This window comes from Pipistrellus hanaki (genome assembly GCF_964339955.1).
Source record: "Pipistrellus hanaki genome assembly, chromosome: 2".
Taxonomy (NCBI): domain Eukaryota; kingdom Metazoa; phylum Chordata; class Mammalia; order Chiroptera; family Vespertilionidae; genus Pipistrellus; species Pipistrellus hanaki.
Window position 1 is genome coordinate 50807963 of NC_140504.1, and position 27183 is coordinate 50835145.

Here is a 27183-nt window from a genome sequence, read left to right on the forward strand (position 1 = left end):
AAATCAATGACCCCCACTTCCAACTTAAGAAAACTAGAGAAAGAAGAGCAAATTAAATTCAAATAAGAGAAACAAAGAAGCAATGAAGGTGAAAGTAGAAATCAATAATATATAAAATAGAAAAAAGTAGAGAATGCCAATAAAAGAAGAAACTGGTTATGTGATATCAATACAGTTGACAAACTTTATCCAGAGTGATCATAATAAAAGGAGAGAAGGTGAAAAATGACCAATATCAGGAGTGAGGGAAAGGACATTACTAGAAAATCTATAATATTAAAAGAAAAATAAAGAAATATTTTTAAACAGCTTTATGCAACTATATATATATATATATATATATATATATATATATATATATATGACAACTTAGATGGATTAGGAAAATTCCTTGAAAGAGACAAACTATTGAAGTTCACTCTAGAAGAAAGATAAAGCTACTTAAGCCATCTAGTAAAAAGTTAAATTTGTCATTAACACCTTCCCACAAAGAAAACTCAGATGGGTTCCCTGATGAAACCTATCAAACACTTAAGGAAGAAAGAATATAAATTCTATGCAAACTTTTTGGAGAACTACACACCAATATCCCTCATGACCATAGATACAAAAATATTTGTAACAAAGTTTTACCAAGTTGAATAAGAAATATAAAAATGATAATACATTGTAACCAAATAAGTTTATCTCAGGAATTCAAGGTTTGTTTAACATTCTGAATTATTCTATGTAATTCATAATATTTACAGACTAGAAGAGGAAAACAAAACCATTTCTGAGAAGAAATTAAGAAATGTAAAGAGGAAATTAAGAAATGAAGACATATACTAAGTTCATGAATTGGAAGATTCAATATTTTTAAGATATTAATTCTCCCCAAATTGCTCTATAGATGCGACATAATCCCAATAAAAATCTCTGCTGCCTTTTTTGTGGAAGTTAGCAAGCAGACTCTAAAATATTTATATAAACCCTGGCTTGTGTGGCTCAGGTGGTTGGAGCATCACTTTGTGCACCAGAAGGTCGTGGATTCGATTCCCAGTCAGGGCACATATCTGGGTTGTGGGTTCAATTGCCAGTCGGGGCATTTGCAAGAGACAACCAATGGTATCACTGCATCTTTCTCCTATTTGTTGGTCTGTCTCTCTCTCTCTCTCTCTCCCTCTCTCTCTCTCTCCCCCCCTCTCTAAAAATCAATAAAACAATAAAATACTTATATGGAAAGTCATAAGCATATGAAAAGATGCTCAACATGATTAGTGATTAGGAAATACAAATTAAAACCACAATATTATGCTACTACACACCTATTAGAGGAGTTAAAATTAAAAATACCGATCATGCCAAGTGTTGACAAGGATGTGGAGCAACTAGAACTATTGTATACTACTGGTGGAAATAAAATAGTACTATCACTTTGTAAAACAGTTTGTCAGGTTATTAAAAGTTAAACATATACCTGCTATATGAACTAGCCAATGTACTCCTACAATGGAATACTCAGTAATAAAAGGAACATACAATAACATGGATGAAATTCATATAATTATGCTGAGTGAAAGAAACCAGGCAAAAAGAGTATATATAGGGTTGGTCTCTAGTTGTTTGGTATGTGGCCCTAGCATGATTTAGGGCAGGGCATACTGGCTCTTTGTGTGAGAATTTGGGGGTGTGGGCTCTGGTTTGGTTGATTTGTATATCAAAGGGGTGTTTGCAGGGGAGTTCTTTACTATCTCTAGGATCAAGGCCCCAAATGTCAGAGCATCAAGAATATAATAGTAAGAAAGTATAATCAATACTCTATGGTGATTTCAGTTATTTCTCAACAATACAGCTATTTAAAAACACACACACAAAAAAAAAACACAAACATTTGAGAGCCCTTTTCAACAAAATTCTATGATGCCCCGATTTAAAATAAAGCAATTAGCCGAGACCGGTTTGGCTCAATGGATAGAGCGTCGGCTTGGGGACTGAAGGGTCCCGGGTTCGATTCTGGTCAAGGGCATGTATCTTGGTTGCGGGCATATCCCCAGTAGGGGGTGTGCAAGAGGCAGCTGATCGATGACTCTCTCTCATCGATGTTTCTAACTCTCTATCTCTCTCCCTTACTCTCTGTACAAAAATCAATAAAATATAAAAAAAAATAAAAAAAAATAAAGCAATTAGTTCTAAGTCCTAAACTAAATGAACCACAGCAATGCAGGCAAACGGAAGAAAACATTCTTCAGAATTAGAACAATTTGATATGTATTTTTGAAAGAAATGCACTTCAGCCGAAACTGGTTTGGCTCAGTGGATAGAGCGTCGGCCTGCGGACTCAAGGGTCCCGGGTTCGATTCCGGTCAAGGGCATGTACCTTGGTTGCGGGCACATCCCCAGTAGGGAGTGTGCAGCAGGGAGCTGATTGACGACTCTCTCTCATGAATGTTTCTAACTCTATCTCTCTCCTTTCCTCTCTGTAAAAAAAAATCAATAAAATATATTTAAAAAAAAAGAAAAAAGAAATGCACTTCATACACTTGCAGTCACAAGCACATTAAGAATAATGCTTTCAAGGACTTTTGGTAAAGACGGTGGAGTGGAAGGGAGAACAGTAAACCCCAGAATGAAGACACGCCCTGCTCAGGCCCTCGGGGTGACCTGAGAGGAAAATCCAGGTCTCTCAGTTCAGGATCCTTCAAAAGCCACCCTCGCTGGGACCGGTTTGGCTCAGTGGATAACTTGTCGGCCTGCGGACTGAAAGGTCCCGGGTTCGATTCCGGTCAAGGGCATGTACCTTGGTTGTGGGCACATCCCCAGTAGGGGGTGTGCAAGAGGCAGCTGGTGGATGTTTCTCTCTCATCGACTTTTCTAACTCTGTCCCTCTCAATTCCTCTCTGTGTAAAATCAATAAAATATATTAAAAAAAAAAAAAAAAAAAAAAAAAGCCACCTTCCTAGGGGAAGCCTCCCTTTTTTGTGTCCCCCTTGACCGGGCCACAGTTCCCTGATTAAACGTTATTTGTGGGTGTGTCTGTGAGGGTGTTTCAGAAACAATAACAATGCTTTAGAAAAGTCATGCGAACAAGAGGTCCTTGTACCAACTAATTTAAGGGACAGAATATGTTTTAATGAACACAGTAATTACATCAGTGATTGCCTCTAAATTTCTTAGGAGTTAGTTTGATCGTGAGAAATTCAAATCATTCCCAGAAATCTATTCACAGGAAAATATGACATAACATTTCAGGCCAGTCTCCAAATAAAATTTAGATAACTTAGAACCCAAATGACCACAAATAAGAAAGGTCAGTTGATAAATGTTGGTTTTTATTTTTTATTTGCTTCCTCCTGATAGCATCAGAATACGTTAAAAACTTTCTATTTGCAATTGTAGATATTAGTACAAATACATATAATTTAGAAGAGCATTGTATAAAATGACATTTGATTTGGTTTCCTAAAGTTATATGTAATTTGTTATATGAGATTTATAAAACAAACGCCCACACCAAAGAAGGGATGAGGTTTTTTGTGTTTTTTTTTGTTTTGTTTTTTAAAGTTGATTAGGCCCAGCTGGTGTGGCTCAGTGGTTGAGTGTCTACCTATGACCCAGGAGGTCACAGATCCATTCCTGATCAGGGCGCATGCCTGGATTGCAGGCTTGATACCAAGTAGGGGGCGTGCAGGAGGCAATTATCAATGATTCTCCCTCATCATCAATGTTTCTATCTCTTCCTCTCCCTTCCTCTCTGAAATCAATAAACATATATTTTTAAAAAGTTGGTTAGCCCTGTTCTAATTAGTGTGTCTGAAGTCAGTATATTTAGTCAGTATCAACAACAATCTCACTTCAAACTTCAGCTCTCACGTTTCTACACGGTGAGCAATTGGATTCAAACCCGTGGAAAGGTTCCTGGGTGCCAGCTCCTGCGGGGGTGGGGAGGGTTACAAGATGAAGAAGACATGCTCCTATCTTCAGAGGGCGGGTGGTCTAGTGGGGGATTTTATAGCACATATTTCACAGTTTGAATCTAAGAAAAAAATATCAATTTTTTTTTTTAATTTATAGGACTGAAGTTAGCAAGTCGTCTGCTTTTTTCTCTATAGCACTTTATTCAGTGTCTTTCTTGAGAATTTGGAATCTAGAAACAAATTTTTGGAAACTACATATGGGTACGTAGTCCTTAGCAGGCTGCTGTCAGGGAATAGTATAATGAGTATTGTGTGCTTAGACTGAAAAAAGGAAAAAAATTATACTAATTGTGCATGTGTGTCAGGAGATATATATTCTACTGAAACTGAGATTCTAGATGCATATCTAGAGCCTTCATCAATATCCATGTGTATGTCTTCCCTGTAGGATCAGCCTCCAACTTCAGCTTTTGCAGATGGATGAGGTCTCTTCTGATCCCTTCCTGCAGGTCAGTGCTAATCTGGTGGATGAGTGTCCTGGGTCCGGCTTCTAACTGGGCGACGGTGAATTGTGTGCGGGAACCCAACAATTGAGACCCTGGAGGAGACTCAGGTTTTGCTCCTCACTCCCCTCCCCCATCCAGCCTCAGCTCATCAGAAACTTCCTCTGGCTCATGTCCTCCTGCTTTCTAGCCTCAGGAATCGCGAACGGGCCTTATTTAGAATCTGATTGCGGACGCCAAGTCCAGAGAGCCACTCTCACTGAGTTCACAGTCCGAGACACACCAGCATCAGTGCATCATCACACATAAGATTAAGCCCAAAGGCCGTTGATCTGACTGTGTTGGTGAAAGTGCAGAAACCAAGTACAGAAATATATATAAAGGAGGGATCTTGGGGGATTTCTGGGGCACCTCCATGTTCAAACACACAGGAAAAGGGAAGAATCGGCTCTCCTGAGAAACAGGAGAAGGCCTCCTAGAGGACATAAGATTTCATGAGCGCCCTAATCTCTTTCCTCCTCCACCGCCCTCCCCGCTTCCGGAGACAATGCTACCTCACCTTCGAGGGCCTTGGGACTTACTTTCCCTCCTCCTTCCCTATCAGTGAGGAACCAAAGCTGCAGGCTGGGAAAATCTGGGCAGAACTCAATCGAGTGTTTATTTGGTTTCATACTTGTTTTTGAAAATCTAGATATCTGGGTTGCACTTGCCAACATTTCTACCTTCCATGCCCAGACATTGCTAATGGACTGTGGAACCCTTTCCCTGGGATCCCAGATGTACATTCAGAGCCACCCCCACCTCCGCCATATTGTTAATTGTGATGTAGTACAGATAACATGAAATGTAGCCTTTTCCCCTTTTCAAGTGTACAGTTCAGGGGTGTTAAGTACACTCACGCCACCATGCATCTCCAGAACTCTCTGTCTTGCAAAAACAGAGACACTTCGTCTAGTAAACAGTAACCCCCGCCCCCTTCCTGCCTTCCAAGAATCCTTTTTAAGACAAGTCTTTATAAGCACTACCAATTTTGTTCAGGATTGCACAAGCAATTAAACCTTGCTGCTAGAGCCCGGGATGATGAAGACAGAGGAGCAGGGGCCATGGAAACGGACAGGGGAAAGCCTGGGCGGGAGGGTGGTGTGCACGGAGATCCCTGTCATCTGCTGGGAAGCTGGACTAGCATTCTGCGCGGAGCGATGGGAGGGTTGGGGCCCCCTCTCTGCCTCGCTCCCAGTCTGAGGGATCACCACGCTCCCGCTCTGGTCTCTTTCCCGTCACCTAGCCCTGAGGAAACGTTGAGTTTCAGTGGAAATCGCTTCTGTGTAGAGGCTGCCTGCAGATCTGGAGCTGGAGCTGATGAGTGGTTAAGAGTATTGGGCCCTGTCTGATTTACAGGGATATTTTTAGGCATTTGCAGTGTTAAAGCCTACACATGGCCATGGGAGGCCGATACTCCTTATGTTGCGTCCTGAATTCCTAGAATTTCCCCTCTGAGGTCACTGGAGTGCTATGTGGAAAGGAGAGTGTATCGGGAGCAGATTATTCTTAGAAGAGGGCAGTGCTTTGGTTGGAACAGAACCCAGCCCGCACTATACGTAGCTCCGGGGGCTTGTGGCGTGGGCGACGGAGGCGTCAGCTGAGTCTCAGCGTTGCACTTGCTGGCCTCCCCATGGCTGCTGAGCGGCGTTTTGTGATGATTATTTAGGAAGGTGAAAGGATCAAGAAATGTGATGATTTCTTTTAAAGTAGAAATTGGTAGCTGTGTTTTCAATTTTATAATTTTGAAGGTTGTTGGTTTGTCTGCTCGTTCACAACTATAGACTCAGATGCTCTTCGAAATCACAGAAGAGGAACGGTGTAGTGAAGGTGTTTGGGCAAAGGGCTTTGATTAAATTGCTCCCTCTATGACATCTACAATTCCCAGAATTATGTAAAATTTAGCCTGACCCTAAAAAGGCTTTCTTTCCTAAAGTCCTAGTAACTCCCCGGGTAAGAATTTTTTAGACTATTCTAGGTTAAAAAATGAGGCATATTATTTACCAGAACTCAGAAGAATGCAATGGTTTCACCTTTTAAAACAAACAAACAAACAAACAAGCCAGCATTAACGGAAAAAAAAAAAATGCATTGGCAAAAACACTTCTATGCTCATTGGTCTGGCATTTTGACACTTCTCAACTTTATTTCTTGAAGTTTCAACCTTAATAGAAGTTAATTCATTTCTCAGAGAACCTCAACCTGATTCTCAGTGGCTACAAGGCCTTCATCATGTGATCTAAATTTCTGTAACAGCACTTTTTGCCAAAGTCAGTTGAAGCTTTCTGTTTAACTTTTAAAGTTGGAACCATTAGATTTATACCTTTAAAAATGTTTTTACAAATGTCAAGTATATCCCCTAATTAAACAATTGACATTACTACTTGTACAGTAGATGATTCTTTCTTTTAAAAAAAATATATTTTAATGATTTTTTGCAGAGAGAAAGAGAGAGGAATAGAGAGTTAGAAACATCGATGAGAGAGAATCATCGATCAGTTGCTTCTTGCACACCCCGTACCGGGGATGTGCCCGCAACCAAGGTACATGCCCTTGACCGGAATCAAACCTGGGACCTTTCAGTCCGCAGGCTGATGCTCTATCCACTGAGCCAAACTGGTTTGGCCAGTAGATGATTCTTTTCGGTTAAATTTCTGAGGGGCAATCACGTCTCAGGTATGGCAAAGGCTTTGGCGTGAGGAGGTGGGGCGGTTTCTGAGGTCACTGAGCTGATGGGGGGCAGAGCCATGACTGTGTCCATCTTCTGTCCATCCTGACCTCCGTTTGGAGCTCTCCTCACTCCTTAGCCTCTGGCACTTTCCTCGTGTGTCCCAGCTTATTCCAGATCCAACTGTGTGTAGGCACTTCAGTGACAGTGGAATCCACACTGGGACTGTCCCTTGTCTTCAGGCCAACGTGGGGTCAAAGCCTGTGTAGTTTGTCTCTAGCTGCTTGCTACATCAGCCTTAGCTCTGGAGATCATTCCTCACTCACCTTTCTTTCCCGTGAACCAAAGAGGTTTCTCTTTCTGCTCTTCTCTGGCTTTCAGCCTCTCCATTCCATTATTTCACCTGACAAAAAAGCAAAGAAATGCTATCGCGTCCCCACATGACACTGTTGGGATGGTTATTTTGTACACTTTTATACATGTATGCTAAAGAAAGGTAAAAGTCACTTCTCTCTTTATTTTATACTCATTTCTCATACTTTATTCATGAACATTTGTATATGTGACTTGCACCAGTGTTGTTTTTTTAAGTTTTATTTTATTGTTTAAAGTATTACAAATAGTAATACATGTGTCTCCTTTCCCCCCACCCCATTGACCTTCCTCTGGCCTCCCTACAAACCCCGCCCCCCCCCCCCCCCCAGTGTCTTGCATCAATTGGTTATGCTTACATGCATGCATACAAGTCCTTGGGTTGATCTCTTACCTCTACCCTAACCCTCCCCAGCCTTCCCATTGCAGTTTGATGGTCTGTTCCATGCTTCTCTGCCTCATGAACAAACACAGATACAGCTGTGCTTTTTAACATACATGTTCAATAATAAGTACAATAATGTTTTGTTTTGTTTTTTGCAAATACTTTTTTCTGTCCCCGGGGAGACTCCTCTTCCCTGTTCAGCACTGGGTCTTTCCTTCTGACTGGCCTGTGTGTTTCTCTCCCCAAAGGAGCTTGCGATCCCCACAAGAGCAGATCATTTTGGCGCCGTCCCTGGTGCAGGTGGACATGGAGATGACTCAGCTCACCCAAGAGAACACAGACTTCGCCACTCGGGACCGCTACCACCACTCCTCCCGTGTGAGCCGAGACCAGCTGATGCCTCCGTACTAGGGTGCTGGGCGCTCCATCCTGGGCAGCCGGGGCCTCCTCTCCTGGAGCTGCCCAGTGCTCCGTGGACTCCACTCCCAGGGCGCTTGTGGAGCTGGTTCTCCTCAGTAGGAAACGCAGAGACGTGTCCTCCCACGGCCGTTTTGGACAATGAGCATCTGCATCCTGGTCTGGCCCACCACCGCCAAGCAGGGAGCCATGGGAATGGCAGTGGCTCTGAAACACGCTCCCGGTCAGAAGAGCTCCCCATGGACACCGAGACCCGCGGGCGTGGAGAACCAGACCAGACCAAACTGGTTGTTCCCGGGGCCGCAATAAATGGTTGTTTAAATTTTTATTTTATTATTTACTCATTGAATAAATAATGCACCCACATGGTTCCAAACCCCAAAGTATCATCATATACACTGAATGGCCAGATGATTATGATCTCTGAATGCATAATAATCTGGCCACTCAGGGTATATCCTCTATAATAAAAGGCTAATATGCAAATTATCCCCTCGAGCAGGAGTTTGACCAGCAGGTAGGCTGGTCAACCGCCAATGTGGCCTCCCCCTGACCAGGCTGGCTAGACCCCACCCATGCACAAATTCATGCACCAGGCCTCTAATATATATATATATATACACACACACACCACACACACACACACACACACACACACACACACACACACATATACGTACACTGAGTGGTCAGATTATTATGCCTTCAGAGATCATAATCATCTGGCCACTCAGTGTACATAGTGAAGAACCTCCCTCTCGTCCTTGCTCCCCGTCTGTTCAGTTCCATGCCCTGCCCCAGAGGTCACCACACTGTTCTTATATTTGCTTCCAGCGTTCCTGATGATAGACCAGCAAATAGGAATGGGGATTCTTATTACTCCCCTTTTATACACAAAAGACAGCGGATTATACATGTGTTCCGCACCTTGCTTTGCCCCTTAACGATCTATCTTGGAGACATTGCCGTAGCATTACATATACAGTTTCCTCATTGTTTTTCATTGTATGAATGCACTGTGATTTATTTCATCAGTTCCACAATCGTGGCATCTGGATTACTTCCAGTCTTCTGCTGCTGTTATAATCAGCTCTGCATTGAATAATCTTGTGCATATGTACAAGCGAAAAGAATTTCTGAAGGATAAATTCCCAAACGTGGCATTGCAAGATCAAAGGGTACATGCCTCTGTAAGCTATTTTTGTGTAGTGAAGGTCTTTTTAATTAAAAAAGGTAAATTATCATGATTACCCAACGGTTCATGTTCTCAAAAAAGCATTTATGGTCCCCAGCTCTCCCCACACCTTTGCAGCTGTTTTTTTGTTTGTTTGTTTGTTTTTTGTTTTTTTGTATAAATGCATGAGGGACAGGACTATTTTGGTTCCTCTGTGAGCTCAGCATTCATCACAAACATCCAGGCCTTCGTGCTTCCCCAGCTCAGGGGAGCAGCTGGCCCAGAGTCAGTGGTTCCTCTGCTGAGCCCGGAGGGAAGGACTGCTGGGTCAGTTATCACCTCTCTCTTCGGTGGGGGAGGCTCTCCACAGTCAGTGAGCTCAGAATCACTGGGCAGGCTTTTGAAAGTGCAGCTTTCTGCACCTCACCCATAGATTTCTTATTAAGTTTGAGAGTCTTGGACTTCACTTTTGTAAAAAAAAAAAAAAAAAAAAAAAAAAATCTACTGATTTTAGAGATAAAGGGAGAGAGAGAGAGAGAGAGAGAGAGAGAGAGAGAGAGAGAGAGAGAGAGAGAAACATCAGTGATGAGAGAGAATCATCTATTGACTGTCTCCTGCATGCCTCCTTCTGGGGATTGAGGCCGTCACCTGGGAATGTGCCCTGATGGAATCAAACTATGACCGCCTGGTTCACAGGTCAGTGCTCAACCACTGAGCTACACTGGATGGCTAAAATTCCTTTATTATTTTTTTTTGTGTGTGTATGTGGTTTATATTTAAAAAAATTATTTTTATTTTTGGAAGTATTAGAGATGTCCCCCTTCCCCGTTCCACTGACTGCCTTTACCCCACACCCGCTCCTCCCAGGTCTTCACCGCTCCATTGTCTGTGACCTGGGCATATAAATTCCCTGTGCATATAAATTCCCTGGTTAATCTCCCCCCACCCACCCTTCCACCCCCACCTTCCCTCTGAGACCCGTCAGTCTGCCCATGCTTCTATGTCTTTGGATCTACTTGTTTATCAGATTATTTTGTTTATTAGATTCCACATATAAATGAGATCACGTGATACTTATCCTTCTCTGACTGACTTATTTTGCTCAGCATAATACTCTCCAGGTCCTTCCGTGCTGTCTCAAATGGTAAGAGATTCTTTTTATATATATAGCTGCATAGTATTCCATGGTATAAATGTACCACAGCTTTTTTATCCACTCGTGTACTGATGGGCACTTTGGCTGTTTCCAGATCTTAGCTATTGTAAATTGTGCTGCTGTGAACATAGGGGTGCATATATTCTTTCTTTTTAAAAAAAATATTTTTTATTAATTTTTAAAGAGAGGAAAGGAACGGGATAGAAAATTAGAAACATCAATGAGAGATGAACATTGATCAGCTGCCTCCTGCACACCCCCTACTAGGGATGTGCCTGCAACCAAGATACATTGCGACAGGAATCGAACCTGGGACCTTTCAGTCTGCAGGCCAACACTCTATCCACTGAGCCAAACCAGTTAGGGCCATATATTCTTTCTGATTGGTGTTTTGGATTTAAGTAACTTTGAAGTGGGCTCACTTGGGAAGGAGTTGGTCAGTAGTTGCAAACTCATGGGTTTGGGGATGAAAATCTTTGAATCCTGGATCTTACCACTTCTGTGCCCTGGGGCAGGCTTCTTAACCTCACAGAGCCTTGGTTTTCTTCTCTGTAAAATGGGAATTAGAAATCTGCCTGCAGCCAAGTGGAGTTGTGAATACTAAAGTTGGACACATTTTGGAGAGGAAATGAAGGTGGAAGAGGTATCGTAAAAGTGTTCTTCTCCCACCGCTGCGGACTCCATGTCACTTACTGTGGGGACAGAAAAAGAAGGAAAGAAGGAAGGAATGAAGGGAGGGAGGGGAGGAGAGGGGAAACCGCAGTGATTCTTGGCTCCTGCTAGCCTAAAATTTCAGAGCGAGTGGAGTCCTGCTGCTTCCATCAGCCTCACTGTCTCATCGGCCACAGACACAGAGGGACGCCTCCACTGGCCAACAGCAGGAAACCTGCACAGGCCCGGCCGCAGGGAGGAGAACCGACAAGGTTACCACCTGGTCACCATTCCAGCTCTGCCTCCTCCTCCCACACCCTTGTTATTACACGCATTTGGCCACTTTCCTATTTCCCTTCTCTCCGGCTTCTCCCTTCCCTTCCCAGAGCCTGAGGAATTTTTCTTAGATATCAAAAAGCCTACGCCCTCTCTGGTTCTTTTGAACCGAGGCTTACTCTAGAGCAAATTACCCACTTCTTGCCACGTCTCATACCCTCGATGTCCACATAGATGCCCAAGAGCGGGTCCGAGGTGGTGCTTGCTCAGCTGGGGTTATTCCTTACTGTTTGCACTTCTCGGCAGACAAGGGAATACAGGGGTCTGGGCTCACCACACACCACCCAGCACTCTGGCATCAGGGAGGTATACCTGGGCTCCTGGCAGGAGGCTCTCAAGCAGAAATGGATGCAAGCACAGGCGTGAGCCCCTGACTCTTGAGGCAGGGGAGGGGGAGGTCACAGTAACTAAGAGGCAGAGCAGATGGCAAGAAAGACCCACCCGCCTCAGGGGGTCCCCCGCTGGCTGTGCTCCTGGGCATGCAGCCCATTTCCCAGCATCAAGGCCGGTGCCCTTTCTCTGTCCCCAAGGCTGAGGGGCCGGGTGAGGGGAGGACAGAGAGCAGGTGACCAGTCATGGAGGTGAGGGCGGCCACAAGCCTTCTTCTAAAAGAGGCAGGAGCAGTTCTCTAAATGGGAGTCTCAAAAATGGTAGAGAGCCTTGGTGTTTAGCCTATTTCAGTGTTTCTTAAAAAACACCTATGAGTGTGTGTGTGTGAGTGTGTGTGTGTGTGTGTGTGTGTGTGAGTGTGTGTGTGTGTGAGTGTGTGTGTGAGTGTGTGTGTGTGTGAGTGTGTGTGTGTGTGAGTGCGTGTGTGTGTGTGAGTGTGTGTGTGTTTGAGTGTGTGTGAGTGTGTGTGTGTGTGTGAGTGTGTGTGTGAGTGTGTGTGTGAGTGTGTGTGTGTGTGAGTGTGTGTGTGTGTGTGTGTGTGTGTGCATGCACCAGCGTGTCCTCTTCTGACGTGTTAGTCAGAGAAGGCACTATATAAAATAAAAATAAATGAAAAAAGTTGGCCTTAGCAAATGGGAACCCTGGCTTAAACTACGGGCCACGTGATCTGGTCAGAGTCACTCTGGGAAGCCCTGAGGGTGAGTGGCATTTTAAAGGATTAGCACTTGTGCCCCAGCAGCCAGGTAGGGGGCCCGAGAAGTGCTCCTCGGTGCGAGGTGACATTTGCCATATGTGGTAAGAGGGTGAGGATGGAGAAAACAGCTCTGCCTTCACATACGAACCCCTTCACACACACACACACACACACTCACACACACACACACTCACACACACACACACTCACACACACAAAGTCTCAGGGGGAGGTGCTCCGTGGCAGTGGCCGTTTTTCATGGAGCTGCTTGTCAGGGGAGCACCTCTGTGTGACTCTATGTCTCTGTGTTGGTCAGGGCGGACATGCTGCTACAACAAACAGCCCCTAAATCTCAGTGGCTCGGCACTGTACACATTTGTGTCTGCCTCCTATTCCAGCCTGACACAAGTCAGAGAGCTCTCCACGGTCACTCAGGGACCTGATCACAGCCCGCTGTAGCTGTGACCCTGCAATTCATGATCCGTCCTTAATATTCGGTAAGAAAGTCTGTATTGAGCCAGGCATTACGCTAGACACTCATATTCCTTATCTCCTTCGATCCTTAGAACAACTCAATGAAGAAGGTCCTGCTGTGTCCCCCATATTACCGACGAGGAGACAAAGGCTCAGGAAAGTTAAGTAACTCACTCGAGGTCACATAGCTAGTAAGTGGCAGAGCTGGATTTGAACTCACAGCTGACCACTCCTCAAAGTCCCCATGGAAGCTGCATAGACCTTGTCTTCTCTCTGTAAGTTCCCATCTATTCCTTCTTCACCTATAGAGCAGGTGGGCAAGCTATACCCCCTGGGCCAAATCAAGCCCAGGGTCTGTGTTTTGTTTTATTTTATTTTATTTGAAGCAAAATCCACACAAAATAAAATTGACCATTTTAATCACTTCCTGGTTTTGAAAATCGAGTTTTGTAGGGACACAGCCACGCCCATTTGTTCGCTGGCTTTTGCCCAGCACCAGCAGAGTTGAGTAGTTGAGACAGAGACCATAAAGCCCACAAAACCTGGAACACCCGCTCTCCGGCCCTCTGTGGGAAAGTTTCCCGGACCTGCTTTAGGGGGTTTGATCTGGGTCCAGGCCTTGGGAAGGTTTTCTCAGACATCTGTGTCTCCACTAGGAAACGCCTCTCCTTCCTCCAGGTAAACACCCCTCCTTTGCCAGAGGCCACACTGTTACACCTCCTGGGCCTACCCTCTCATCCACCTCTGTTTCCTCCTCCTTGCCCCCCCCCACCCCCCCCCCACACACACACAGGCAAGTCCTGGTAAATACACTCTGTGCCTGGTCTGCAGGCGCCGTCCATTTTTCTTCCTTTCTATGCCAAATGCCTGGTATAAATGGTTTACACCTGGATATCCCACTTTCTCTCTGTATATTTTCCCTTCTCACCCTCCACAATCCAATGTCTGCTCTCCAGCAGCCTTTTGGATACATCTCCATGTTGATGCAGTTACATGAAATTCACATAATCTACCCATCCTCCCCGTCTTTGCTAATGCCATATTCTCCTGGTATCCTACTGTCTCAAATCATACTGGGAGACATTTTTGCATCTCTCTCTCTCTCTCTCTCTCTCTCTCTCTCTCTCACACACACACACACACACACACACACACACACACACACACACACACACACCTTTGCTATACTTACATCTGTTCTGTCACCAGATTCAACCTGTTGCCTTTTTTGGAAATGACTGTTGGGTTGCTCTCTTCCTCATTCCCACCATCCATTCCTCGGTCCAGGCCTTCATCACTTCACATCTGGATCCCTGCTGCGGCTCCTGACTGGCCTCCCTGCCCCGCTCTGACACTGCCAACCCGCTCTCCCCAGCTCCTTTTCAAATACAGAGCTCAGACAGAGCGGGGCCCTTGGAGTCTGCCTGTGGCCTTCTCTCCAGAGCCCTCCCCCCCATGCTCCCTGTTACACTGGACACAGCTGGTCTCTCTATTACTTTTTTCCACTTAAACTGTCCTCCTCTGTCTTCTTTGCTTGGTAAACTCCTTCAGGAACACATTCTCATGTCACATCTCTAGGAAAGCTTTCTCCAGAAAATACTCAATGTCCTCAGAGCACGTGGTTCATACTTACTCAAGATACTTTATATTATTCTAATTATGGATCTGTCTTTTCGCCTAATCTGATGGCTAGTCAAGGGCAGGGACTCTCTCTATTTTTCTCATCCCTGAGTGCCAAGAGCCCAGCACAGTGCCTGCTGGCACAGAGTACATGCTCAGTAAATGCTCCTTGAGCAACCACTTTGCTCATGTGTCTCTGCCTGAAAGCTCACACTGTCTCTATTTCCTCCAGCACTGAGTTTAAGGCAGTGCTTTCAACCCTGGCTGCACATTACAATCACCTGGAGAGCTTTTATTTTTTATTTTTAATATATTTTTATTTATTTATTTAATTTTTTTACAGAGAGGAAGAGAGAGGGATAGAGAGTTAGAAACATCGATGAGAGAGAATCATCGATCAGCTGCCTCTTGCACCCCCCCCCCACTGGGGATGTGCCCGCAACCAAGGTAGGTGCCCTTGATCAGAATCGAACCTGGGACCCTTCAATCCGCATACCTGGAGAGCTTTTAAAGAATACTGATGCCCGGGCCTCGTGGCCAGAGATTCTCACTAGGTAGGTGGGATCCAGGCACTGACCTTTTGTAGAAACTCACTGGGCAATTCTAATGTCCAGCCAGGGGTACGGACCACTAGTCTATGCCTAGTTTTCAAGGCTCTCATTCATTTCTCCATCTCGTCATGACTTCCTGCTCAGAGCCCCTCTTGCCCGTGTGGCCTCCTTCCTGACATGTTCTCTCACTCAGGCCGTGCCTCTTCCCCTCTCTCCCCCCCCCTCCCCCCACTCAGATGAAGGCAGGGACCCGGCAGCTTTGCAGCCCCTGAATGCCAAGCACAGGGCTGCCAGTGCCATGGAAGCTGAGGGCCCAAGCATCCGAACACAGAGTTTGTTTGGTTGGGCGGGAGCTGGCAGCGGGTGCCTTGCCTATGCCCACCCCAGTGTGGGAACAGCACCAGCTTCCCTACACTAGCAAATGCCCCCATATTGGCAGAGAGCACAGAGCCTTAGGTTTGCTCTGCTGGTCAGCAGACACGTAGCCCTGTTTCCTGTCCCGCACTCTTGTCTGATTCTCTCCTTACGATGCAGGGTAGTGGACGGGGCACTGGGCTGGTATCTGAAGACAAATCCAGTCCTGGCCTCTGTGTGTCTTCTGTGGGTATGCCCTATTCCCTGGGGGTGGGGGAGGAAAGCTGGGCTTGTCTCATGGGTCCCTACAAGCTCAGAGAGGGTGTGTGTGTGTGTGTGTGTGTTGTTGTTGTTGCTGCTGCTGCTGCTAATCTAGACCAGGATCCCCTAACTGTTGTAAACCATGGTTACTTGGAAGAGGCAAAAGATGTCTTGGCCACATATTCCCACTTGTCCATGAAAAACTAAGATCTTTGGCCCTAACTGGTTTGGCTCAGTGGATAGAGCGTCGGCCTGCGGGCGAAGGGTCCCAGGTTCCATTCCGGACAAGGGCATGTACCTTGGTTGAGGCACATCCCCAGTGGGGAGTGTGTAGGAGGCCGCTGATCAATGTTTCTAATTCTCTATTTGTCTCTTTTCCTCTCTGTAAAAAATCAATAAAATATATTTAAAAACAATAACAACACTAAGAACTCTGTAAACAGGACATTTTTATACATTTACAGTCAACCCTTAGTTCTCCAACGTCTCCCATCTCAAACAATTCGCTTCTCAGTCCGACCCTTTAATGCTGATCCCTGTATGACCAGTCACGTGTCTCTTAGGCGACAATCAAAGGAGAGAATGTGTGAGTATGAGTCAGTTTACCACTGTTAACATCTCAGAAAATCATGCTGCAAATATTTTCTTTTTACTTTTGTTGCTGCTTATTATTATTAAATTTTCATTTTTTTACTATACATTTCATTTCCTTTTTGTTGAACTTTCATTTACATTTTATGTTCTTTTTGTCTTTAAAATGTTTATTTATAGATTAAACTAGGGGTGTCGAACTCAATCAGAGAAGGGGCCAAAATCTAAAATCCAGCCTAAATTGCGGGCCGAATGGTTTACTGAACAGTCATAAACTGACAATGTCATAAACTGACAGCGGAGTGCAGTGATGACAGCGCAGTGCGGGCCACATTGCAAGGCCTGGCGGGCTGGATTTGGCCCGCGGGCCTTGTGTTTGACACATGTGGATTAAACAGTACATTAGACATGTACTGCTTATAAGACAGGTTAAAATGTAATCATTTGGGAGTCTGGAATGGATTAATTTAATATTTATTAGAAAAATGGGGAAAAAATGCTTTGTTTTTTGAGCAGCCCTCCAGAACGAATTAAGTTCGAGAACCAAGGTTCCACTGTATTACCGTTTATTTATTATTTATTTATCCTTTATTGCCTACAATGGGTCAAGGATTCGGGAGATCTTTTGTCTAATGAAAATCACAGATTCAATGATTATTTTCAAAATTTACAAACAGGTAAATCAAGAGCCTCATAATGTAACTGTTATTAATTTCTTTAATAAAATGATGTCCTTGATTTTTGCATGACACTTTTTCCCTCATATCCATCATCTTATCCACTTACCAATAGTAGATATTATATGTTTTGCAGATAAAACAAAAAACGGAGCCTCACTGAGGTTCATTGATTGGCTCAAAGTCATGGAACTGGAGAAGAGAGAAGCCAGAATGAGGACTCATGTGTTCTGCCTCCTATTCCAGAGCCCTTCTCTGAAACATCCCACTTGGTCATCTGTCTCCATGTTTCCCAATGGAAATACTTTTGTCTCCTGATTATAAAAGTAATACATGCCTTCAAAAGAAACACACATGCAGGATAATGGCAGTGCTATTTGTAATCACTGTTCAATGGCCATTAACAGTAGAAGGGCAAATAAATTGTGGGCTAGCCCCACCATGGGTACCATTGATTTGGAGAATGAAGAGTCTGTTACTACAGGCAACCATCTTGGTGAATCTCACTATCACAATGCTGAGCCATGGAAGCTAGAGTACATGTTACAGCATTCCATTGATATAAAAGACAAAACCAGGTGTTTTGTATTTTATCCAAAAATACTAATCTAGCCCTGGCCAGTTTTTCTCAGTGGTTAGAGTGTCTGCCCTCGCACTAACGGTTCTCGTGTTTGATTCCCAGTGCAGAGCATGTACCTTAATTGTAGGTTCAATTCCTGGCCCCAGTTGGGGCACCAGTGGGAGGCAACCAATCGTATCTCTCTCACATCCATGTTTCTCTCTCTCTCTCTCTCTCAAAATCAATGGAAAAAAATATCCTCACTCCTTGAGTGAGGATTAAATTTGAAAAACAAACACACACCACTGATCTATCCTGGAAGAGATCAGGGTAGTGGTGACTTGTGTGGGGAGAAGGACAGGAGGGGAGCACGGGCACCTTTCCCTCTGAGTGCTGACCACACTGGTGCTGTTAGTTGGCGTTAGTGAGCTCGGTGTGGCCATCTACAGGTGCACTTTTCTCTGTGGATGCCATATTTCCATAAAACGTTTTATTTTTATTTTTAAAAAATATATTTTATTGATTCCTTACAGAGAGGAAGGGAGAAAGATAGAGAATTAGAAACATTGATTAGCTGCCTCCTGCACACATCCCACCCCCCACACTGGGGATGTGCCCACAACCAAGGTACATGCCCTTGACCGGAACTGAACCTGGGAACCCTCAGTCCGCAGGCCGACGCTCCATCCACTGAGCCAAACCGGCTTCAGCTCAATAAAAATGTTTTAAATAGTTGCTCATGCTCTTGTAAGAAATTCAGACAACACAGAGAACCCCACATAGTCCTCAAACAATTTATTTTTTTTATTTTTTTTTAAAATATATATTTTATTGATTTTTTACAGAGAGGAAGGGAGAGAGATAGAGAGCTTGAAACGTCTATGAGAGAGAAACATCGACCAGCTGCCTCTTGCACACCCCCTACTGGGGATGTGCCCGCAACCAATGTACATGCCCTTGGCCGGAATCGAACCTGGGACCCTTCAGTCCGCAGACAGACGCTCTACCACTGAGCCAAACCGGTTTCGGCAGTCCTCAAATAATTTAAAGAATAAAACCCGGAGAATGTAAAAGTTTATTTCATAAATATTTAAAGCATGTATTTAGTTCTGTGTGGCAGTTTGTTAACGAGAAGAAGCAGAGCACGGTTGGTGTGGCTCAGTGGTTGAGTGTTGACCTATGAACCAGGAGATCATGATTTGATTCCCGGTCAGGCCATATGCCTGGGTTGCGGGCTCGATCCCCAGGGTGGGGCTTTCGGGAGGCAGCCGATCAATGATTCTCTCATCATTAGTGTTTCTATCTCTCTCTGTCCCACTTCCTCTCTCTCTCTAAAATCAATAAAAATATGTTGTTGTTTTTTAAGAGAGAGAGAGAAGAGAAGAGAAGAGAAGAGAAGAGAAGAGAAGAGAAGAGAAGAGAAGAGAAGAATGGAAGCAGAAAGAGATCAACCAAAGGACCTATGTGCACACATATGAGCCTAACCAGTGGTCAAGGACAGTAGTGGGGAGGGGACATGAGCGGGGAAGGGTGGGGGATTGGAATGGGGGGTTGAGGACAAATATGTGATACCTTAATCAATAAAGAAATTAATTAAAAAAAAAAAGAATGGAAGCAGAAAAGAGAAGGGGAGAAAAATGGGGATGAGTTGCTTGGAAGAAAGGCATAAACGGAGAGCCTGGTGGGGACGGAGAGAGAGGGTTGTGCCCAGAGGTGCTCAGGGATGCAAAGAGAGACGAGAGAAAGCAGAGACGGAGATACCCAGAAACAGCCCCACAAGGAGACCCCAGAAAACAGAAGGCGATACAGAGAAAGGCCAAAGAGAGTGCGGCTCACTGAGGTGCCCAGGAAGAGCAAACCCCCAGCCTCCAGCAAGCAGAGAGGAGTGGCAAGAGGACCGGATGAGAGGCGAGTGCGGCTGTTTACCTGCCTGCTCACCTGCCCTGTGCGAGGGGAGCTTGTGATCTGATCTCGCTTTTTGACGGGCGGGGGAGCTTTGCAGTCACCCTAAGATGCTGCCCTCCCGGTGCCGCTGGCTCTGGGCCTGGCACTTGAAAAGAGCTCATCCAATGCGTGCTGACTGGGCCGATTGAAGGGAACGCCACCTGAAAACCCAGCCCCTCTGCCCGCAGGGGGACCTTCACCTCTGGCTTTTCTCTCCTGCCCTCAGGCCCTGGCCACTTTGTCCAGGGCCCTGGCCTGCCAAGAACCTCCCTGCTGGCTCCAGGGAGGATTGCTCACACTGGGAGGGTTTTGCAAAATAGACCACTTTATCAGAGTCCTGTTGCGTCCGGAGAATGTTCCTGGCTCGTTGACGTTTACAGTGCGTAACCGATTTTATCAGAGGAATGTTGTTTGGAATGAAACGGTCCTCTCAGATGGGCAGACAAGAAACGGAAGGTCATGCGAGGACCCACCCCGGGCTGTCTAAGTTGGAACTGGAGATTGCTGGACGTGATGCTTGGGAGCCTGGCCAAGCCATGAGCAAGCCTTCCTCCCTGGAGGCGGCCCGGCCTTCGGCAGCGGATTGCCGTGTTTACATTCTCACCTTGGCCCTCAGTGCAAATGCCTCGGAGCCCTGCACCAGCTGCGGGAGAAGCAGCAAGGGGTCCTGGGCATGGGGTCCTCCAAGCAGCCCAGCTCAGCCCCAACAAACAGGAAACCATTCTTGACATCCCAGAAAGAGGACAGCAAGGTTTATCCCCGGAGGTCACAAAGAAGGAGATGGGTTTATTCCTTCAGTTCTTTTGTCAAAGTCCCAAGGCACTCTGCTTCCTGGAGCAATGAACAAGACAGTGCAGGTGGAGCAAGCGTTGCATGGATGCCCCGAATTCTCTCTTTTCTGTGATTACCCTGGCGCTGTCAGGGTTAGCTCAGCAGCTTCTGGTTTCAGAGGTACTTGATGTTTCACTGGACGGAGGAAAGGACTGAGTGGTTTGCAGAGACTGATATGGAAAGGGAGGATGGGACAGGAGAGGTCAGAAGTCTTTGTTCCTGGAGGGAGGGAAACTACCCTGAAGCGGATGAGGGCTGAGGTGCCCCAGCTCAGACCAAGGATGCCAGATGCTGGTCCGCAGAGAGGAGCAAGTTGGGAACAGCTGGTGCTGCTGGACGCAATCCACTCATCTCTGTGAGCTCTGGACAGGGCTGGCATTCTAGCACATTCCTCCCACTCTCTGCAGCTATTTCTCAGCATCTTCCTTGTAGTGGACAAAACTGTGTCCCTCAAAAGATAAGCTCAAGTCCTAGCTCCTGGCACCTATGCATGTGACTTTATTTGAAAAGATCTTTACAGATGTGGTCAAATTTAAATGAGATCATGATGAATTAGGCTGCGCCCTAAATCCAGCGACTGGTGTCCTGACAAGAAGGCTGGAGGGATGCATCCGCAAGCCAAGGAACACCACAGGTGGCCAGCAACCACCCAAAATGAGGAGGCAAAGAGGAATTCTCTCCTAGGACCTTCAGGGGGAGGGAGGGTGGCCCTGCTGACACCTTGACTTTGGTCTTCCAGCCTCTAGGTCTGTGAGAAGATAAACGTCTGTTGTTCGAAGTCACCAAGACTGCAGTGCTCTGCTACAGCAACCCTGGAAAACAAATATATCATGTTCCTCAAAATGTAAAACTCCTCAGGCCCCACCCCTTCAGTCCTTCTGCTCTTAGCAAAATATCCTTGTCTCCTACATGACTGAGAAAGTTGAGGTCCTCTTGAAACCCTCAGATAGAAATTCAAACTCCTTCGCTGTGCCACTGTCTCCTCGTTCCTCCTCCCAATGCCAGTCCCTCGGCCTATACTACAGATTCCATCTCCTTCTGCTTCTCAAAAACCTTAACCTTATCAGTTTCCTCCTTCATAAAACAGTTGGGTCAGTTGATCGCTTAACCATCTTTTCCTTAGAATTTTGATTTTTCTCTCTCCCATGTATACCCTTTCTTGTTCAAATTCTCCCACTAAAAACAAGAAAAAGTCCCCTACGCCTGCATTCCCCTGCAGTTACTGCCCTCACTCACCCCTCCCCCTCAAAGCCAGACTCTCTCCACCAGCTTGGTTTCACTTCCCACACTGCCAACTTGCTCCATTGTCGCCTCTGCTCCAATCATTCCATTGAAACCTTTCCTGTTTTGGTAAGATGACGTCCATGTTGCTAAAACCAATGGATATTTTCCATCTTTACCTTAGATGATCTTTTGGCCTCCTTCCCTTTGTCCCAGTTTCATAACTATCTCCTGGATTTCCTCCAATGTCCCTGTGGCTCCTTCCCAGTCTCCTTTGCGACTCAGTCTCTTCTCCCACCATCTCATATGCGTGCCTTTAGGGTTCACTCTACTCTCTTCCCTACGTGATCTGTCTCCCTTCTATGCAGATCTAGATCTCAAACTAGAACCTCTCCTCTCAACTCCAAATTACCCCATCTCAGAGTTACACCAGACCCAAAGCCAAAACAAAGTTAATGATCTTGACCTCAAACATCTAGTTCTCATCCATTACTCCCTCTCCTTGTGCATGGTACCACCATCCATCCATCCACCCAATCACAAAAGCCAGATCTCAGGAAGTCTTTGACCTCTCTTCCTCCTCCACCATATCTTTTGAATTTTACATCCTACAACCTCAAACCCATATGCTTCTCTGAACTCATTTCTATCATCCTTGTCCAAGAATGATTATTTCTCACTTGGACTCACTTGGAGTTCAGGCAAGAGCGCTTATTTCTTTCTAAACCATTCTCCATTTCATAGCCAGAATGATGATTTCCAATTGCAAATCATGTCAATCCTTACCACTTTCTCTCCTCTGACTACCATCTTACCTCACATTTCCCTAACTGAACACATTAAAATGACTTCCCTAAATGTTTTGTTGTTGTGAATCTTCACCTGAGGATATATATATTTTTCCATTGATTTTTAGAGAGAGTGAAAGAGAGGGGGGAGAGAGAGAGAGAGAAACATCGATGTGAAAGGACACAATGATTTGTTGCCTCCCACACAAGCCCTGACCAGGACTGGGGATTGAACCTACAATCAAACCTGGACTTATAGTCCGCAGATGGACACTCTAACCACTGAGCAAAACCAGCCTGGGCCCTAAATTTTTTTAAGATAAAGCAAAAATCTTTAAAATGGAACAGTAAGGTCTGCCTGATCTGGTTGCTATCAAAGCCTCCAGTCTCACTCTCTTTCCTAGATGATTCCTCCACGTTCTTTCTCCAGCCACATTAGCTTTCTGTTGTGTCACAACAAATCATTGTGTCCTTTTACATTTATCTCAATGCCTCCTGCCTCAGGGCCTTTGCACATACTCCTCCCATGCTCCTTCGCCTGATTAACAGCCAACATATCAATAGCCTGTATAGCTTTCGGATCATGGCTCTATCTCACGTTTACAGCAAAACCTAATACCCTCTCCCTAGTGCTGTGCTTTAGAGCACTTTTCACAGTGACAAGTTTACATTTTTGTTCTTTTGATTACTGACTGTTTCTCCCAAACCTTTAAGATCTGCGTGGCCTGAGACTCACCCAATACACAGCACAGTGCCAGGCACAGAGTAGACACTTAATCCACATTTGTTCAATGACTGAATAACAGAAAGAAACTGCTATGCTGGGTCCTGGACTTACAAAGATGAGTATGGCATTGAACTTCCCAGGAAGCAGCTCATAGATTGTGGGTGGGAAGAGACAAGAAGATGAGAGGATGAGGAGACAGATCCGGGGTGTACCAGGGCGACGAGCACATAGCAGAGGAGCAGGCCAGAGGACACGATGCTGCCTGGGTCCAGCGCACCACCCCCAGATGGAGCTCAGTCCCGGTGTCTGTGACTGATCTCTCGGCACTGTATCCCGGTCATGGCGATGCTTCCACTGCCACAGATTCTGCAGGGGCACTGTCCCCGGGAACTGGGTACACTTTGAACCTGTTCAGAATGCAGGGATATTAAAGGCTCTGGTTACAATAATAGCATTGTGTAGAGTGTTTCGGTCAGAAGAGCTCCTGGTGCCTTCCGGACAGTGATCTCATCGTGTCCTCAGACCAACCCCGCGAGGCAGCAAACGGTAAAGATTTGTCTTCCCACTGTATAGCCAGGGAGACTGAGGTCAATGGAGAGCACTTGACTTGGCCAAGGATTGAGAACAGCTCAGGAACAGCACTTGGCGAGAACCCAAGGCCCTCTCCACGGGGTCCACCAGCCAGACCAATTGGCAGAGGCCTGCTCGGCCAAGGATGTGCTGCAGCAAAAGCCTCGGGCTTGCTTTCTCTGGTGCAGAAGCTTATGTCATCACCCCTTGGAACTGCAGAATGTTAAAGCAAAGGGACCCTCAGAGATCATCTGACTCAACACCCTTGTTCTATGAAGGAGGAAACTGATGGATTTCCTTTCCCCTTCCCTTCCTTTCCTTTCCCTTCCCTGCTGTTATTGAGTGGTAGGGTAGAGATTGCTAGATGTCTGCTTAAACCCCAGCTCCCCTTCTTTGCTTATATGGCTAGCCTGTATTTCTCAGATGCCTTTACAATTGGGCGAGCCACGTGACCATGTTCTCTCCAGTGGGATGTAAGAGGAAGCAAAGCATGCCACTTTCAGGCCTAGCCCACCAAAACCTCCCATGCTCACATCTCCGTGTTCTTTTCACCTCTGGCTGACGGAGATGTCAATTCCAAGGGCATAAAGAATGGCAGAGCTGCCATAGTGTGGATCCCTGAAAGACTGTGTAAAGAGTCACCCCACGCGACTAAACCTCAGTGCCCAAGGCTGTTAAGGGAACAAGAAGAATATAACATCGATCATGGAAAGCTGCTGCCTTTGGGGGGCCTATTTGTCACTGCAGCCTCGCCTAAACCTCATCTAATTAACACGAGTAGAAACAGGAAAAGCTCTGACTACATACAGCACTATGGCTGGTTTCACTGTCAAACACTTTGGAATATTCCCACACCCCCTCTGGAGAGGTTGGGAATGCCTGACTCCTAACTCAGTCCAGAAATTGGGTCTGAGGTTGTGTCCCTCCTGTTTCATTCTACATTAATGAATTCCCAGAGCTGGAATGGATCTGAAATAGCATCTGATTTACACACACACACACACACCCCCCCCCCCCCCCCCCCGGCTCCAGATAGGGCCTCTTCTAAACCATCTGAAATGACCATCAAAATTCTTGTCTGGATTTTTGTATCTCTGGGAAGTAAACACTACAAATGTCCTTGAGCCTTAAGCTCCTGTTTCACACTAGTATATTCTTGCTGCTGTGTTAAGTCTTTATTGAACCCTAAAACAAGGGAACTGGAGCACTCTTGCAATTATCTAGGACAGGGGTGGGGAACCTTTTTTCTGCCAAGGGCTATTTGGATATTTATAACATCACTTCATGGGCCTTACAAAATTACCAACTTAAAAATTAGCCTGCTGTCTATGGTCAAACATTTAATTAACTCACCCTCAATGCCTTGGCAGGGCCAGACCAAATGATTTCAAGGGCCTTATGCAGCCCTTGGGCCAGACATACCCCATCCCTGAACTAAGAGGTCGATTTTTTGTTTTACAGATAAGGAAACTGAGGCCCAGATCCCAGTTAAAACAGTGGCAAAATTAGGACAAGAAGCACGGGCTCTGAGACCAAGTTGACTACTCTTTCCAAAGTTCTATCCACTTCCAACTTGCTCTTGCTGTTTCCTCTTGTTCTGTCCTAGGAGGAGATTAAAAAATGCAGAGGTTTATCTTCACTGTGACCCATCTTTCCAAACCCTACTCAGCTGGCCCGGCCGGCATGGCTCAGTGGTTGAGTGTCGACCTATGATCCGGGAGGTCAAGGTTCCATTCCCAGTCAGAGCATATGCCTGGGTTTCGGTCTTGATCCCCAGTGTGGGGCGTGTAGGAGGCAGCCAACCAATGATTCTCTCTCATCATTGATGTTTCTATCTCTCTCTCCCTCTTCCTTCCTCTCTGAAATCAATAAAAAAATATATCTTATAAAACAAAAAACCCTACTCAGCTGACCTGAACTTGATCATGGCTCTTAGAAGGTAGAGAGAGATCAGAGAGGGGTGAATCCGCGGTGCCTACCGGGAAGGCACATGTGGCAGGTGCACAATTGCGCCTCGGGCCTTGGTAATGAAGGCAGAGTCTCTAATGGGATCTCTGAATCCACACGAGAAGCCCATGAGGACCACTAACCCTTGACCATTACTAGTTGCCTGGGGTGATAACTCGTGCTATGTGAAATGTGCTCTGAGGAAGGAAGGGCCAAACCACAGTGGCCAAACCTCTAAGCACAGTGCCTTGGCCTGTTGGGGCTTGTCTGTCTGTGTCTGAGCAGCTGGGCAGTCCCGCTGTGAGTATGAGAGGGGGATCCTGAGAAGCTGAGCTGGGGCCATGAGAGCAAACCAAGTGACTTGCAGAGGGATCGTGGTATGGCACTTCCTTGGAAAGACCCAGGAATTCCACGTGAGGGCCCTGGAAAAGTTGGGTTTCTGTGGTTCTTCAAGAACAAAACAAAATCAAACCTATTGTTCCTCCTCGCTCCCCTCTTTAAGGTGAGCCTGTTTATACAGACATCCTCCTGTGTTCTTCCCGGGGATTCACTTGGACTGAATCACCAGAAAGTGGGCCCAGGTCCTTCGGCAGCTGCCCGGGACACCCTGATCTGCCCGTTCCCTGGGAGGTGGGTTACAGAGCTCTGCATGTCAACAGAGAAGGCAGAGGGATGGTGGCAAGACAGGCCTGGAAGGGAAGTCCAAATTCAGTGTTTCCTGAGCATCTGGTGCTCGAACAGGGGCCCCCAATGGAACTGATGAGATCCCCAAGGAGCTCCAGTTTTCATTTCCGTGGAGACATTGTCTGAATTATTGCAAACTCTGAATAACAGGAAGGGACCAGAACTAACGGTGCCACGTGACCATGCACCTTCAGGTCTAGCTTTAGAACCTTGAGCAAGTTTTTTTTTTTTTTTTTTTTTTTTTTTTTTTTTTTTTTCCCCGTTTTGGCCCCTCTTTCTTTACCTAGAAATGAAGAGGCTTGCAGCCCCACCTTTAGACATTTCATCATTTATTTACTGGAGAGGGAGGGGACATGGACACATAAAGGATTTGATTTATCGGAACATCTGTTTACACCAAATCTTGGAATCTCTCCCCTGAAGGTTGCAATCTGACAATTCAGTGATTTCCGTGCGTCTTCTTTTTTTTGTTGAGTTTGCAATCTGTAGCCCTTTTCCTGACAGAGTTTGTCCTAGCAGGGCTTGAATTCACAGTTTTCTTTTCCCTGCCGCCTGCTTGGGTGTCCTGGTGGGGACATTTCTGCAGAACTCTGGTGCGAGCCAAAGGCAGTGGCCCGACAGGGACGGAGTCCAGGCTTGGGAGGGCGCGGTGAGGATGACTCCCCGCATTGGCCTCAGGGTTGGGCGTTAGGCTTGGCAGCAG

At 45.8% G+C, this 27183-nt stretch overlaps 1 protein-coding gene across 1 annotated transcript in view; it reads left to right on the forward strand.

The window, feature by feature from the left end:
- SLC12A8 (solute carrier family 12 member 8) overlaps positions 1–8608 on the forward strand; it is a 146649-nt gene extending 138041 nt beyond the window's left edge. The window contains exons 12-13 of the mRNA XM_084871629.1: positions 4345–4405; positions 8112–8608. Coding sequence (XP_084727755.1) covers positions 4345–4405; positions 8112–8274 — 224 coding nt within the window. The 3' untranslated portion in view covers positions 8275–8608. The remainder of the gene's footprint in view (positions 1–4344; positions 4406–8111) is intronic.
- Positions 8609–27183: the final 18575 nt, after the last annotated feature.